The sequence below is a fragment of the Saccopteryx leptura genome, chromosome 5, assembly GCF_036850995.1.
Source record: "Saccopteryx leptura isolate mSacLep1 chromosome 5, mSacLep1_pri_phased_curated, whole genome shotgun sequence".
Classification (NCBI taxonomy): domain Eukaryota; kingdom Metazoa; phylum Chordata; class Mammalia; order Chiroptera; family Emballonuridae; genus Saccopteryx; species Saccopteryx leptura.
Window position 1 is genome coordinate 72,517,779 of NC_089507.1, and position 17,489 is coordinate 72,535,267.

The 17,489-nt window shown below is 37.2% G+C and overlaps 1 protein-coding gene across 3 annotated transcripts in view; it reads left to right on the forward strand.

Annotated features, from left to right (window-relative positions):
* CCSER1 (coiled-coil serine rich protein 1) overlaps nucleotides 1-17,489 on the forward strand; it is a 1,510,224-nt gene that overhangs the window by 158,817 nt on the left and 1,333,918 nt on the right. For all 3 annotated transcript variants that reach the window (XM_066385743.1, XM_066385744.1, XM_066385742.1), the window contains exon 3: nucleotides 4,254-4,438. In XM_066385743.1, coding sequence (XP_066241840.1) covers nucleotides 4,254-4,438 — 185 coding nt within the window. The remainder of the gene's footprint in view (nucleotides 1-4,253; nucleotides 4,439-17,489) is intronic.

The window sequence follows — 17,489 nt, forward strand, 5'->3', positions numbered from 1 at the left end:
GAGAGTGACTATCACAAACTAATAAAACTGAGAGAGCTATACAAGAATTGTATGACTTCATCAGAAAGAGCAATATAAACATAATGGGTATATCAGAAGAAAAAGATAATGGGAAGGGATGGAGAGCCTTTTCAAACAAATAATTGGTGAGAATTTCCCAAGCCTATGGAAAGAGAGCTTCAAGTCCAAGAAGCAAACAGAACACCCAGTTACCTCAACCCAAACCCACCTACTCCAAGGTACATTGTAATAAAATTGTGAAAAATTCAATGACAAAGAATGAATCCTCAAGGCAGCTAAGGAAAAGAAGAATATAACATATAAAGTAAAGCCCATTAGATTATCATCAGAATTCTCAGCAGAAACTCTGCAAGCAAGAAGACAGTGGACTCAAACATTCAAAGTTCTGAAAGAGAGGAATTACCAGCCAAGAATACTGTATCCATCAAAGTTATCCTTCAAATAAGGAGAAATAAAAACTTTTGCAGACATATGGAGCTGAGAGATTTTATCACCAGAAAACTCCCACTGCAGGAACTACTCAAGGGGGTTATTTGACCAGACACCAAGAACAGACACTTCTCCCAAGAGGACATACAAATAGCCAACAGATATATGAGAGGATGCTCATCTTCACTAGCTATTTGAGAAATGCAAATCAAAATTACAATGAGATACCACCTCACACCTGTTAGATTGGCTATAATCAACAATACATGAAATAACAAATGTTGGGGAGGCTATGGAGAAAAAGGAACCTTCATTCACTGCTGGTGGGAATGCAATTTAGTACAGCCACTATGGAAGAAAGTATTGTGATTTCTCAAAAAATTAAGAATAGAATTACCATATGACCCAGCAATCCCTCTACTGCAGGGGTCCCCAAACTACGGCTCGTGGGCCACATGCAGCCCCCTGAGGACATTTATCCGGCCCCCGCCGCACTTCTGAAAGGGCACTGACCTCATTGGTGGTCAGTGAGAGGAGCATAGTTCCCACTGAAATATTTGTCAGTTTGTTGATTTAAATTTACTTGTTCTTTATTTTAAATATTGTATTTGTTCCCGTTTTTTTTTTTTTTTACTTTAAAATAAGATATGTGCAGTGTACATAGGAATTTGTTCATAGTTTTTTTTACAGTCCGGCCCTCCAACAGTCTGAGGGACAGTGAACTGGCCCCCTGTGTAAAAAGTTTGGGGACCCCTGCTCTACTGGGTATCTACCCCTAAAACTCAAAAACATTGGTATGTAAAGAACATGCACCCCCCATGTTCATCACACCATTATTCACAGTGGCCCAAACATGGAAACAACCAAGATGTCCCTTGATAAAGGATTGGATAAAAGAGATGTGATACATGTATACAGTAGAGTACTACTCAGCCATAAGAAATGATGACATAGTTCCATTTATGACAACATGAATGGACCTTGAGAACATTATAGTGAGTGAAATAAGTAAATCAGAAAAAGCTAAGAACTATATGTTTTTACACATAGGTGAAATATAAAACTGAGTCTTATGGACGTAGATAAAATTAAAGTGGTTACAAGAGGGAGGGAGATGTAGGGAAGAAGGGTGTAAAGAGAAAGAAATATAAGGTGATGAAAAATGAATTGACTTTGGGTGATGGGTATATAACATAATCAACAGTTCAAATGCTATAGAAATGTTTGCCTGAAACCTGTGTACTCTTATTATCAATGTCACCCTGTTAAATATAATTTTCTAAACATTAAAAAAAAGAATAATACTGACATATAAAATAAGATTTGTAAATCAAATTATATATTATAATGTCAGGAATCATGACAATTTTAAACTCGGTGGACCTTTTGTCTCTTTTTGGCAGACAGAAGTCTTGCTGCTTTTCACAGCCGAATGTTATTTGGAAGCCTCTTCTCAGGTCTGGCTGCAGGTCTGGTGCTGTAGGCTGGGGAGCCCAGCTGGGATTTAGGCCCTGCACTTCTCAGGGTTCATTCCCGTACAGCTGAAATATCTTTTATTTTTCCAGAACCTCAGTCCCCTCTAGCAGTAGTGGAGCCAGCCCTTTTCATATCTCTGCCTGTCCTACTAGTTTCAGTGTGACTTCTTCTTCTGTGAATCTTTGGTTATAATACTTCCACTCTTTTAGTCTTCAGTTGAATTTTTAGGATGATTGTTCTTAAATTTAATTATAACTCCAGTTTGATATTGGGAGAAAGTGAGTGTAATATCCACCAACTCTGCTATCATCTTGGATCCTTTATAATTTGCATTTTTAAATATAAGCAGAGTATTACTTATGTAGCATATTGGCAAAGACTTGAAGGTGATTAGGAAGTAAGTTATACAAATATTTGAGAGAAGTTTTGTTTTGTTTTTTTTGTTTGTTTGTTTTTGTATTTTTTAGAATTTAGAAGCAGAGAGTCAGACAGCAGACTCTGGCATGTGCCCAACTGGATTCCACCTGGCATGCCCACCAGGGGCTGATGTTCCGCCCATCTGGGGCATTGCTTCATTGCAACCAGAGCCATTCTAGCACCTGAGGCGGAGGCCATAGAGCCATCCTCAGCACCCAGGCCAACTTTGCTCCAATGGAGTCTTGGCTGTGGGAGGGGAAGAGAGAGGTAGAGAGAAAGGAGAAGGGGAGGGTGAAGAAGCAGATGGGTGCTTCTCCTGCATTCCCTGGCCAGGAATCAAACCCAGGACTTTCATACGCCGGGCCGACGCTCTACCACTGAGCCAACCAGCCACGGCCTAGAGACGTTTTTCAGTGCAAAGGCTATCATGTAATGGTCCTTGGTTGGAGCATGCCTGCTATTTTCTAGGGATGACAAGAGGTCCAGTGTGGCATGTGCAGAGTGAAGGGTGAGATGGAGCAGTGGAAGATGAAGTTAGAAATGTGAACATATAAGTGATGGCTACACTTCTGGTGTAAAGTGGAGTGTAGGTGCATATCATGGGGAACCTAAGTGACCATTGGGAATACATCAGCTCTGACTAGAGGAGTGTTTGTGATTCATCTCACTTATGTTTTAAGTGCATAATTTCTTTTTTTTTTTTGAAGTGAGAGGCAGGAAGGCAGAAAGTCTCCTGCATGCACCCCAACTGGGATCTACCTGACAAGCCCCCTATGGTGCAATGCTCTGCCCATCTCAGGCCATTGCTCCATTGCTCAGCAACCAAGCTACTTTAGCACCTGAGTCAAGACTATGGAGCCATCCTTAGCACCCGGAGCCAAGTTGCTCCAACCGAGCCATGACTGCTGGAGGGAAAGAGAGATATATATAAAGAAAAGGGAGAGGGGGAGGGATAGAGAAGCAGTTGGTTGCTTCTCCTGTGTGCCCTGACCAGACCAGGAATCAAACCAGGGACATCTACATGTTGGGCTGACATTCTACCACTAAGCCCACTGGCCAGGGCCAAGTACATCATTCTTGATACCATGTCCAAAGTAGATTGTATGTTGATGGGGGAAAAGAGGTTGGAGTAGGCAGGGGCAGGAGATTATTCAAAGTATTACAGTAATCTCGGCTAATATTGATGGCGTTCAGTCAAGGATATTAGTGAGGGAGGTAGTAAGAAGTGATAAGGATTGGGTAAAGAAGATGTGGCATATATATATATATATAGTGAAATATTACTCAGCCATAAGAAAAGATGAGATAATGCCATTTGTGACATGAATGGGTTTTGAGAATATTAGGTTAAATGAAATAAGTCAGGCATAAAAAGTCATGAACCATATAGTTGCACTCGTACGTGAGATATAAAACTGAAAGCAACAAATGAACCAATAAGAAAAACAAAAACTCAAAGACACAGTCCAGAGGGAAGAGGAGCAGGGAGTACTAAAGTGTAAAGCAGTCAAATACATATATGGTATATGATAAAAAAGACTTGACTTTGGGTGGTGGGCACATAGTGCAATAGACTGATGATGTATCATAGAATTGTGCATTTGAAACCTATATAATTTTATTAACCAATGTCATCCCAATATATTTTATTATAAACGAAGTGATCAGGTTCTATTTACAAATTGAAGGTAATAAGGGCAGAATTTGCTTATGCAATTTATGTGAGGTATGGATGATTCCAAAAGTTTTGGGCTTCAAAGTGATTGCATGAATCAGCAAACCAAAAAGTTATCTGTGATAGAGAAATTTTGAATGACACTAGGGGTTTCCCATATGCTTTCAATGGAACATTTATAAAAACTACATTTAAACATATATATTAATTTTTATGTATTTGGTTTTTTCAATAGTTCTTGCCAGTAGCCTCAGTCCCTATCGTGAAGGAAGATTTATAGAGAGGCGACTGCGGTCATCGTCAGAAGGAACTGCAGGGAGTAGCAGGATGATTTTGAAACCAAAAGATGGAAATGTAGAAGAAGTTAATAGTCTAAGGAAGCAAAGAACAGGTTCGTCATCTTCAAAAATGAACAGCATGGTAAGTAAATGCATATGCCTGCATATGACAAAAGTTTCATCTTATAGCTGGTATATTCTTGGATGCAAAATGGAAACAGACTGAAGAATAGACCTTTTCTACTCAAGGGGAAATGGATCTCCATAGTTGATGTCACAAGTCAGAGATGCTAGGTTTTCACTTAAGACTCTCATGACAGATAAGAGCACACCATGATAGTTCTCCTTAATTCCTGTCCATCTTGTTTCCCTGGAAAGCTCGAAGTTCTACATTCTGGAACAAAACCTTGGGATAAACAAGCTAAGGAAAATGCGGATCACTAGGATTCCCTCTGACACACCGTGCAGTCTCCTCACCCTATAGACATTATGAAATGTCACTTGTAAGCTAGGCCAGTACCACCCTTAGACTCTTTAGTGCCCCCTCCTCTGCCTGTACTTTTACAGTTGTCTCTCCGCACAACATGAGGGGCCTGGTGGTCAAAGTGAAATCCAGAGCTTTCACATATTCTAGATAACAGAGATTCCAGATTCTTGGTCCAAACAAACTCTGGGAGCCTGCTGATACAGGTGGAGGTGAGGTGGTTGGGGGGAACTGGTCTGGGCTTGCATCTGTGGACTGCGTATCTTGGAGGGAGCTGCGTGGAGCTTCTTGGTAATATGAGAGGGATCCAGACGTGGTAAGAGCTGACTAGTGGACTGCAGCCAAGATGTCCAGGAGGCCTCAGGTCTCACAAACATTGGGGTGGGCTTGCCTTTTGGAGTTCACTTTACTCATTTTCTCACAAATGTGTTCTTTTTCATTAGTGTCTTTGATCCCTAATATTTAACAGTGTTTCTTTCAGATGACCTATCTACCTACCCATCTATCTATTCATGTATATATGTGAAAAAATGGACAAAACTACATACTTTATGAAATCTCCATGTAAGTTGGATAATTGTTTCAAATGAAAATATCATTAGCTATATAGTTCAGAGAAACATGTTGTGAAGAGACGTAAGTTGCAGAGGCACTATTGAGTGATAACAAAACCATTGTACTTGAAGTTAGAAGCTCTAGCCATTAGGTCAGGCCTTGCCAGAGTTTAATATTGAGCAAATCAGAACTACAGAGCAACAGATGATAATGGATTCCTTGTTTCTGTTATACTAAAAAACGATTGTGGGTGTGGTTACATTTATATATAAAGAAATATATTTTATATTATATTTTTGGGTTTTTTGTGCTTTGAAAATGTTATTGTGGCAATTAATATTTTTTGTCTATGTTTAGGTATATGTTAAGTTTTGTCTAAGTTAAGAACATAGATAAAAGTGAAGTGGTTATTATGGGAGGAGGAACCGGGGGGAGAGTGGTAAAGAAAGATGAATTATATGGCAATGGAAAATGATTTGACTTTGGGTGATGGGTACACAATGCAATCAACAGTTCAAATGCTACAGAGATGTTCACCTGAAAATTATGTACTCTTATTGATGAATGTCACCCCACTAAATTTAATTTCTAAATAAAAAAAATGTTTAATATTTGAATAAAAAATAATATATATCCACATATATAAATTAAAAAAACACACAAAATCAAACAATCAGACAAAATAACATTTTAAGAAAGATTTCCAATTGATGCATCATTAAAAGTTATGGATGATTAATTATTATGAAACATTTTTCTTAACAAAATTGTTATTATTCTTTCATAGAATGGTATTTTTAATTATGTACTGTTTAATACAGTTACCCAAAGCTAGGACTTCTATGCATTATTTATATCTCATTTTCATACTATACTTAAATAATTACCATTGTAATATAAAAAATTACTTTTTCTCTAAGATATACTTTCAAATTCAAGATTTCAAATTTCAAATGTCAAAGCACAATCAATGGTTGAAATGCTATGGAGATGTTTACATGAAACCTATGTATTCTTATTGGTCAAAGTCACCCTACTAAGTTTAATTTAAAACAATAGAAAAAATGTAAAATGATAAAAGTTGAAATGTCAGTAAATATATTAGGATGCCCTATTGCTCACAATGATCTTTTAATCCTATATTTTGAGCAACTGATGAGTTAGTTATTGCATTGATCTTCTAGTTTTCTACCTAAATATATGATGTTTAAGACTTCATTAATTTAATAAAATAATCATTGTTTAAATTTTTAAAAAAGCACAAAAATGTAATTTGTTCTTTTATTTTAGGCTTTTCATGTATTTTCAAAGTGGCCCTGAAGTGCTGCAGATCTTCCACTAGATGGCAGGGTCACACCATAACCACGATGAGGGAAAGGCTGTAAGGCAGTGATTTTGAAACTCTTTCATCTCATGGCACACTTTAATTACTTAAATTCTGTATTACACCAAAAAATATTTTGTACTTTTTTACTGATATGACAAAATATAGGCGTAATTTTGACTTATTCACATCGACAGCTTTTATTATGTTGGCTGTTCTCATGTTTGTATTTGACAATCTGTAGGAAAAGAAGTCAGTGCCCCTGACTAAATAGTCATGTATTGCATGTTTTAAAAATTTTTGCAGCATACCCGTGAGCCTCTTGTGGCACACTGGTTGAAAGTGCTGCTATAAAGTACAAAGGTTTAGATAGGAACTTGGTTAAAATACGGTACATTTCACTGGATTTACACACAAAACCTATAAAAATTATTTTATAACTTTACTGTGTTTTTTTTTATTTGCAACTAATATCTCATCCTTTAATTAATTTAAAGTTTAATATTGAATTCAAAATGCATAAAGTATGTTTTTTAACTTATAGCAATATAAGGAAGAAATGTTAGAATTCTTTAGGCAAGTGTAGCTATTTTTGAAACAAGTGACAGATAGTTAGGAAATTGCAGTTTTTTGTGTGAAAAGTGACACACACTTTCTATATTACTTTTCCAACATAATTGAAGTGAATATATATATTTAAAGCAAGCCCTGGCTGGGTAGGTCAGTTTGTTAGACCATCATCCCCATATGTCAAGGTTTGCCGCTCGTCCTGGGTCAGGGCACATAGAAGAGTCAACCAATGAATAAACAGTGAGACAACACAATGATGTTTCTGTTTCTCTCACTTTCCCTCCCTCTACCACTCTTTCTCTATAAAATCAATCAGTCAAAAAAAATTTTTTGAAAATTTACTTATAGTTTGATTTTTCTTTTCTCTTGGAGCAATAATAATAGTAGGATGTATTTTTAAGGCTAATTTAAATGAAGAGATTATTTTTAATTTTTTTTTTAAAGAAAGACAGACATACAGGGATAGACAGACAGGAAAGGAAAGAGATGACAATCATCAACTCGTTGTTACAGCACCTTTAATTGTTCATTGATTGCCTTGGTTCAGGGGTTCCAGCTAAGCTAGTGACCCCTTGCTCAAGCTGCTGAGCCTGTGCTCAAGATCGGGACCTTGGGATCTTGAACCTGGGTCCTCTGCATCCCAGGTGGGTGCTCTATTCATTGTACTTGTTCAGGCTTAAGGGATTATTCTTAATGCTGCACATGTATAATATTATCTCAGTTGGTCTCACAAAACTATGAACAAAGTGATGCTATTATTGATCATCACAGTTTGCAAAATAGAAAAATGAGGAAGTAAGAAGGAAAGCACTTGCCCCCAAACACAGTAAGATGCAGAGACAGCATTTAGGTTTGAACCCTAGATGTCTAACTTTAAACCATACACGCTTTGGGGAGATGCAATAGATTTAAATTAATATTTTATTTTTCCAGCTTGCTCTAAGTGTAGACTGAGACCCTTTGTAAAGGGTACAGAAAAATAAATAAAATATATTACTTATTCTGGACTTAAAATTGGTAGTATTTCTTTTTTTTTAAAATAATTTTATTTTTTTAATGGGGCGACATCAATAAATCAGGATACATATATTCAAAGATAACAAGTCCAGGTTATCTTGTCGTTCAATTATGTTGCATACCCATCACCCAAAGTCAGATTGTCCTCTGTCATCTTCTATCTAGTTTTCTTTGTGCCCCTACCCCTCCCCCTTTCCCTCTCCCTTTCCCCCCTTCCCCCATAACCTCCACACTCTTATCAATGTCTCTTAGTTTCACTTTTATATCCCACCTACGTATGGAATAATGCAGTTCCTGTTTTTTTCTGATTTACTTATTTCACTTCATATAATGTTATCAAGATCCAACCATTTTGCTGTAAATGTTCCGATGTCACCATTTCTTATGGCTAAGTAGTATTCCATAGTGTATATGTGCCACATCTTCTTTATCCAGTCATCTATTGACGGGCTTTTTGGTTGTTTCCATGTCCTGGCCACTGTGAACAATGCTGCAATGAACATGGGGCTGCATGTGTCTTTACGTATCAATGTTTCTGAGTTTTGGGGGTATATACCCAGTAGAGGGATTGCTGGGTCATAAGGTAGTTCTATTTTCAGTTTTTTGAGGAACCACCATACTTTCTTCCATAATCGTTGTACTACTTTACATTCCCACCAACAGTGTATGAGGGTTCCTTTTTCTCCACAGCCTCTCCAACATTTGCTATTACCTGTCTTGTTAATAATAGCTAATCTAAGAGGTGTGAGGTGGTATCTCATTGCAGTTTTGATTTGCATTTCTCTAATAACTAAAGAAGATGAGCATCTTTTCATATATCTGTTGGCCATTTGTATTTCTTCCTGGGAGAAGTGTCTGTTCATGTCCGCTTCCCATTTTTTTATTGGATTGTTTGTTGTTGAGTTTTATGAGTTCTTTGTTTATTTTGGATATTAGGCCCTTATCTGAGCTGTTGTTTGAAAATATCATTTCCCATTTAGTTGGCTGTCTGTTTATTTTGTTACAGCTTCTCTTGCTGAGCAAAAACTACTTAGTCTGATGTAGTCCCATTCATTAATTTTTGCCTCATTTCTCTTGCCTTTGGAGTCAAATTCATAAAATGCTCTTTAAAACCCAGGTCCATGAGTTTAGTATCTATGTCTTCTTCTATGTACTTAATTGTTTCAGGTCTTATGTTTAAATCTTTGATCCATTTTGAGTTAATTTTAGTACAGGGGACAAACTGTAGCCCAGTTTCATTCTTTTGCATGTGGCTTTCCAGTTTTCCCAGCACCATTTATTGAAGAGGTTTTCTTTTCTCCATTGTGTGTTGTTGGTCCCTTTATCAAAGATTATTTGACTATATATATGTGGTTTTATTTCTGGATTTTCTATTCTGTTCCATTGGTCTGAGTGTCTATTTTTCTGCCAATACCATGCTGTTTTGATTGTCGTGGCCCTATAATATAGTTTGAAGTCGGGTATTGTAATGCCCCCAGCTTCATTCTTTTTTCTTTAGGATTGCTTTGGCTATTCGGGGTTTTTTATAGTTCCATATAAATCTGATGATTTTTTGCTCTATTTCTTTAAAAAATGTCATTGGAATTTTGATGGGAATTGCATTAAATTTGTATATTGCTTTGGGTAATATGGCCATCTTGATTATATTTATTCTTCCTAACCAAGAACAAGGTATATTCTTCCATCTCATTATATCTTTTACGATTTCCCTTAACAATGGTTTATAGTTTTCATTATATAAGTCCTTTACATTCTTTGTTATGTTTATTCCTAAGTATTTTATTTTTTTTGTTGCAATCGTGAAGGGGATTATTCTTTTGAGTTCGTTCTCAATTGTTTCATTGTTGGCATATAGAAAGGCTATTGACTTCTGTGTGTTAATTTTGTATCCTGCGACCTTACTGTATTGGCTTATTGATTCTAGTAGTCTTTTTGTGGATTCTTTGGGGTTTTCGATGTATAGGATCATATCATCTGCAAAAAGTGATACCTTTACTTCTTCTTTTCCGATATGGATGCCTTTTATTTCTTTGTCTTGTCTGATTGCTCTGGCTAGAACCTCTAGTACCACATTAAATAAGAGTGGAGAGAGTGGACAACCCTGTCTTGTTCCTGATTTAAGGGGGAAAGCCTTCAGTTTAGTGCCATTTAATATGATGTTAGCTGATGGTTTATCATATATGGCCTTTATCATGTTGAGATATTTTCCTTCTATACCCATTTTGTTGAGAGTCTTAAACATAAACTTGTGTTGTATTTTATCAAAAGCCTTTTCTGTGTCTATTGATAAGATCATGTGGTTTTTGTTCTTTGTTTTGTTGATATGGTGTATTACGTTAACCGTTTTACGTATGTTGAACTTTCCTTGAGATTCTGGGATGAATCCCACTTGATCATGATGTATTATTTTTTTAATATGTTGCTGTATTCGATTTGCTAGTATTTTGTTTAGTATTTTAGCATCTGTATTCATTAGAGATATTGGTTTTTAGTTTTCTTTTTTTGTGCCATCTTTGCCTGGTTTTGGTATGAGGGTTATGTTGGCCTCATAAAATGTGTGTGGAAGTATTGCTTCTTCTTCAATTTTTTGGAAGACTTTCAGTAGAATAGGAACCAAGTCTTCTTTGAATGTTTGATAAAATTCGCTGGTATAGCCGTCAGGGCCTGGACTTTTATTTTTGAGGAGGTTTATAATGGTTTTTTCTATTTCTTCTCTACTAATAGGTCTGTTTAGGCTTTCTGCTTCTTCTTGACTCAGTCTAGGAAGGTTGTATTGTTCTAGGAATTTATCCATTTCTTCTAGGTTGTTGAATTTAGTGGCATAAAGTTTTTCATAGTATTCTACAATAATTCTTTGTATATCTACGGTGTCCGTGGTGATTTCTCCTCTTTCATTTTGGATTTTGTTAATATGAGTTCTTTCTCTTTTTTCCTTGTTAAGTTTTGCCAAGGGTTTGTCGATTTTGTTGATCTTTTCAAAGAACCAGCTCCTTGTTCTATTAATTTTTTCTATAGTTTTTCTGTTCTCTATTTCATTTATTTCTGCTCTGATTTTTATTATCTCCTTTCTTCAGCTGGTTTTGAGTTGTCTTTGTTCTTCTTTTTCTATTTCCTTAAGGTGTGAAGTTAGGTGGTTCACTTTGGCTCTCTCTTGTTTGTTCATATATGCCTGAAGGGATATGAACTTCCCTCTTATTACTACTTTTGCTGCATCCCATAGATTCTGATATGTCGTATTGTCATTTTCATTAGTCTGTATATGTCTTTTGATCTCTGCACTTATTTCTTCTTTGACCCATTCATTTTTTAAAAGTATGTTGTTTAGTTTCCACATTTTTGTGGGATTTTTTCCTCTTTTTTGCAGTTGAATTCTAGTTTCAAGGCTTTATGATCAGAAAATATGATTGGTACCACTTCGATTTTTCTGAATTTGCTGATATTGTTTTTGTGGCCCAAATATGGTCAATTCTTGAGAATGATCCATGTACACTGGAGAAAAATGTATACTCAGTCACTTTGGGATGAAATGTCCTGTAGATGTCTATCATATCCAGGTGTTCTAGTGTTTTGTTTAAGGCCACTATGTCTTTGTTGATTCTCTGTTTGGATGACTGATCTAGAGCCATCAGCGGTGTTTTGTTTTAAGGTCAATAAGTAGCTGTCTTATATATTTTGGTGCTCCTTGGTTTGGTGCATATATATTAAGAATTGTTATGTCTTCTTGATTCAGTGTCCCCTTAGCCATTATGAAATGGCCATTTTTGTCTCTGAGTACTTTTGCTGTCTTGTAGTCAGCATTATCAGATATGAGTATTGCTATGCCTGCTTTTTTTGGATGTTATTTGCTTGGAGTATTGTTTTCCAGCCTTTCACTTTGAATTTGTTTTTATCCTTGTTACTTAGATGAGTTTCCTGTAGGCAGCATACAGTTGGATTTTCTTTTTTAATCCATTCTGCTACTCTGTGCCTTTTTATTGGTGAGTTTATTCCGTTTACATTTAGTGTAATCATTGACACTTGTGAGTTCCCTATTGCCATTTTATATCTTGCTTTCTGTTAGTTTTGTGTCTTGTTTGATCCTTCTCTTTAGTTTTTCTATTTTTTGTTTTTATTTGGTTGTATTCCATACATCTTTCCTCTGTTGCTATCTTTTTTATCTCATGTGCTTCTGTGGTGGTTTTTTCAATGGTGGTTACCTTTAATTAATGAAAAAGGTTCCTACACTGTTCATTGTAGCGCAATATTTTGTGAGTACTTTTGCACTGCATCGTCCTTTGCTACTGTTAATCTCCATCCTCTCCCCCCCTTTTTTTTGTTGTTATCAGAGTTTAAATTTGGTTTTATTGTGTTCTTTTTGGAGCTTTTACTTGTGGCTTTGTTTTTTTTGTTCTTTGTATCTGATTGGAGAACCCCCTTTAGTAATTCCTGGAGTGGGGGTTTTCTGATGATAAATTCCCTCATCTTTTCTGTATTTGTGAATGTTTTTATTTCTCCTTCATATTTGAAGGATAGCTTTGATGGGTATAGTATTCGTGGCTGAAAGTTCCTCTCTTTCAGGACTTTAAATATTGGGGTCCACTCTCTTCTAGCTTGTAGAGTTTCTGCTGAGAAATCTGATGATAATCTAATGGGCCTTCCTTTATATGTTGTATTCTTCTTTTCCCTGGCTGCCTTGAGAATTTTTTCTTTGCTGTTGTTTTGTGCCAATTTCATTATGATGTGCCTTGGAGTAGGTTTGTTGGGGTTAAGAAAACTCGGAGTTCTGTTTGCTTCTTGAATTTGAGGCTTTAGTTCTTTCCACAGGTTTGGGAAGTTCTCATCTATTATTTGTTTGAATATGTTCTCCATTCCATTTTCTCTCTCTTCTCCCTCTGATATACCTATTATTCTTATGTTATTCTTTTTGATGGAGTCAGATAATTCTTGTAGGGCCATCTCATTTTTTTTTTAATTTTTGAGTCTCTTTCTTCTTCTCTCTGTTGTGCCTCAAGTTGCTTGTCTTCTATTTCACTAATCCTCTCTTCTATCTGGCCTGTTCTATTAGCTAAGCTTGTTACCTCGTTTTTCAGCTCATGAATTGAGTTTTTCATCTCTGTTTGATTTGTTTTTATAGTTTCAATTTCCTTGGAAATATATTCTTTGTGTTCATTGAGTTGTTTTCTGAGCTCCCTAAATTGCCTTTTTGTGTTTTCTTGTATATCTCTGAGTATTTTTAGGATTTCTATCTTGAATTCTCTGTCATTTAGCTCCAAGATTTCCAATATATTAAATTTTTTCTCCATAGATTTTTCCTCATCTAGCTGTGTTACCTCTCTTTCTTTTGTATCTATGATATTCAATTTTCTCTTCCTTAATGGCATCTGAGGGTGGTTTTGTTGATAGTATTAATTAGATTTAATAAAAAATAAAAAGTTAATAAAATAAAAAATCAAAAAAGTTTTTTTTTTAAAAATTAATAATGAAATAAAGAAAAATAAAATAAAATAAAAATAAAAAAAAGGAAATTATTCCCCCTCCTTTTTTCCTCTCCTCTCCTCTTCCCTCTTTCTTGAGAAAATCTTGTGGTGAACTGTGAATTATATTGTATTAAAAAGAACAAACAATGCCTGTAATGGAGGGCCTGAATTGGGGAAACGTAATAAAGTGGCAAAAATAAAAATAAAAAGAAAAAAAAGGGGGTATGGACCCACAAAAAGCAAATAAGGAAAAAATTTGGGTCAAGAATAAAATGATTTGCTTTTAGGTGTTGGTTGACTAAGAGTTATGATGAGAGGAATAAGAGGGAAACAGGAAAGTGGGGGGACAAATCAAAAAATTTCTATTGTATTTAGTGGAACAAGAACTAGATAAAAGGAGAGCCAGGGATGGGAGCACTGCTAATGTGTTAAAAAGGTGAAGTAAAAACCCCCCAAAATGCCACAAACATAAGTTTGAGTCGCAAATAAGATAATTTGTTCGTTATTGAGGTTTGAATGAGAGGAGACATAAAGGAGAAAGGAAGAAACTAATATAGAGGGAGAAAAGAAAGAGAGAGAGAGAGAAAAAAAGAGTGAACCACTAAAAGAAGATAAAAGAAAAAAGAGAGAGAGAGAGAGAGAGTTAAGGGTTTTGGAGTGCAAACCTCATAGAGAGAAAGGAAGAGGAAAGAAAAGATAATGGGAGATGTAACACTTATGGGTAGTGTAGTTCAAGGAGAGGAGAGAGTAAGACCGGCAGAGAGTTAAACGACCAAATTGGAGGAGGAAAAAAAATATCAAGAATGAAGATAAGAGAAACAAACGAACAAATATAATAAAATGGGATAGGTTATAAAGTCTGTGGATTATTCTTGATTTTGATAGGCTTTCTTCTTGCTTTTTTTTTTCTCTGTATTTTCCTGGTCGGTGACTCTGTACCCCGGGTTCTGCCACTTTGGCACGCTCAGGTAGAGGTTTGCAGTTGATAAGTCTCTATGGCGATGTCATGTATTGTGCTTTAGTCTCGTTGGCAGTCGAGGCTCATTAGCATTTATAGGCTCTGACAGTGAGAGAGTCCGTGTTCCTGGAGCCTTTCTCCTAGTCTTTCCTTCCTCAATTAGTAGCCTGATAATCCAGCTATGGGGTTGCTGCTGCCTCTGCCTGGATACTAAGAGGCTCAAAGAGCTGGCAACTCCCCACTCTATTCCCACTCAGCACAGGGCTCTGGTTAAGGCTCAGTCAGTCAGAGCTGCTAGCATAATCAGGCAGGGCTTTCACCCACTCAAAGACCTCTGGCTCTGCCACTTTGTCCGGTAACATGGGTGGGCACCCACTCCCGGGGCGATTGGAGGAAACTCTCGCTCATTATCTGTGTGCACAGACCAGGATATCAGGCTGATGGTCTTACACTCTGAGTGAAACCCCCACCTGCACGGAAAAGTTGCAGCGTTGGAATTGGCTCTCGCTCCATCCCCGTGCGTGGCTTTTTCAAGGCTCTGGGGCGGCCCGAGATTCCGCTTTTGGCCCACACAAAGGCCCCTGACTCTGCCCCTCTGTGGGATAACACAGGCGTGCACCGCCAAGGCATTCGGAGGAATCTCTCGCTCACTATCTACGCACACAGACCAGGATATAAGGCCGGCTACCTCACCCTCTGAGTGAAACTCCCACCTGCACGGAAAAGTTGCAGCGTTGGAATTGGCTCTCATTCCCTCCCCGTGCTCGGCTTTTTCAGGGCGCTGGGGCAGCCCGGAGATTCCGCTTTCAGCCCATACAAAGGCTTCTGACTCTGCCTCTCTGTGAGGTAACACGAGCGCCCACCCCTGAGGCGCTGGGAGGAATCTCTTGCCCACTATCTGTGCGCACCGACCAGGGGATCGGAGAAAATAGCTTCCCGGCTTGTCTTTCTTTGTCTGGGTTTAGAGCGAGTGTTAGCTTGTATTGCCCGGGTTGCCACAGGAACAGTTTATCCTCGGCTTGGATCTCCATGCCACAGCCTGGTTCGGCCATTTGTGCCACGGCTGGATCTATTCACCCCCTTTGCCCGCCTTAGTTTCTATATTCTCAGTTCCCAGTGAAAGCCGCCCTGTTTAGGTTAGTAAGGATGGCAGAGCATTTCTTAGTCCCTATTTCCTTCGGGGTTTGGTTATATATTTAGTCAATTTTTCACTCGACCATACCTTCGGGTGTATTGCAAAACATCTGGAGGCTCCAAGGATAGGTTTTTCTGTTTCTGGTTGAAGATCTTGTTGAGTTTTGGGGGAGATTTATCGGTATCGCTTCCTACCTTGCCATTAATCTGACGTCATCTCGGTATATTTCTTGATATGCTGATGCATAGTATCTATGTACTGAGAGATAGCTCATTCAAAAATGAACTTTGTCACAAAAGAAGATATTCACATTTAGAAAGAGCTGGAGTACTTATATATACTGTTCACAAAATATAGGGGATAAGTGAGCGTGCAGGCACTCCAGTACTTTCAGCTTTTTGTATAGTGCATTTCCACCAATGAAATAAAAGTTGGTTTTGTATCTCATTTGCATAATTGAACAACTTTCTTTGACTAGTCATTTCCTTTTCTCATGTTCTTGTTTAATAAAAAAAATAAAATGCTTTTTTTTATCATTTCAAATTCATTTTGAAATATTCCCTACTTTTTTGTGAGCAGTGTAGTTCATGAGGATTTAATTTTACAAAATGTAGATGGATGGCTCTGTTAATTAAGATGCTGAGGATTCCTGAGTGACCAAATATATGCCTTAATAGGTTAGATAGACTGTGATTCTAGTGTTTTCTGTGTAATTTGGGGATATTTTAGTCTGAAATGGAAATGATAGGATGTATTAATTCTTTGAATATTAGTGTCACAGAAGAAATTGGTTTGCTCACATTTATTACAAGAAACCAAAATAGATCAGGAACAGTTTTCCATTCATTTAACTCTGTATGTTAAAACTGCTTTCAATGAAAACTTTTCTTAATTTTTCTCTAATGAGTAATTTGCTTGATACTTTTCTTAGGAGGGTCTAAATATTTTAAAAAGCTTTTCTAGAAATAGGCTCTTTTTTTCTAGGAACTTTCCTTCCAGATTATAGTATATCAATGAATAAATGTAAGGATTTATTATGGTTTTTTCAACAGCTTTACAAAAAAAGTCTTTTATTATTTTTTAATTCAGTAAGAAAAGGGGAGGCAGAGAGACAGACTATCACATGCGCCCTGACTAAGATCCACCTGACAAGCCTACTAGGGAGAGATGCTCTACCCATCTGGGGTGTTTCCCCATTGCTCAGCAATGGAGCTCTTCATAGCACCTGAGACAGAAACCATGGAGCCATCCTCTGTACCTGGGGCCAACTTGCTCCAATTGAGCCATGGCTGCAGGAGGAGGAGAGAGAGAAAAAAATGAGAGGGGGAGGGGTGGAGAAGCATATGATTGCTTCTCCTTTGTGTCCTGACTAGGAATCGAACCTGGAACATCCACGTGCCTGGCCAGTGCTCTACCACTGAACCAACTGGCCAGGGCCATAGTCTATATGTTCATTGTGGAAGATGCTAAAAGTTCTGTTCAACATCTCATTTTGTTTCTGGGTTGTTGAAGCAGCTACCATTGTAAATATTTCCTTTTACCATGGCAAAAAGAACTGTCTGGAAGTCATTATCTCAGTAACAAATGCTCTGATCCATGAGAGACTCACTGTACTTTCTCTCCCAACTCATTGTCTAGATCTAATCACGTGGCTCAAATTAGCCACAAAAGACATCAGAAAATAGTTTCTTTAT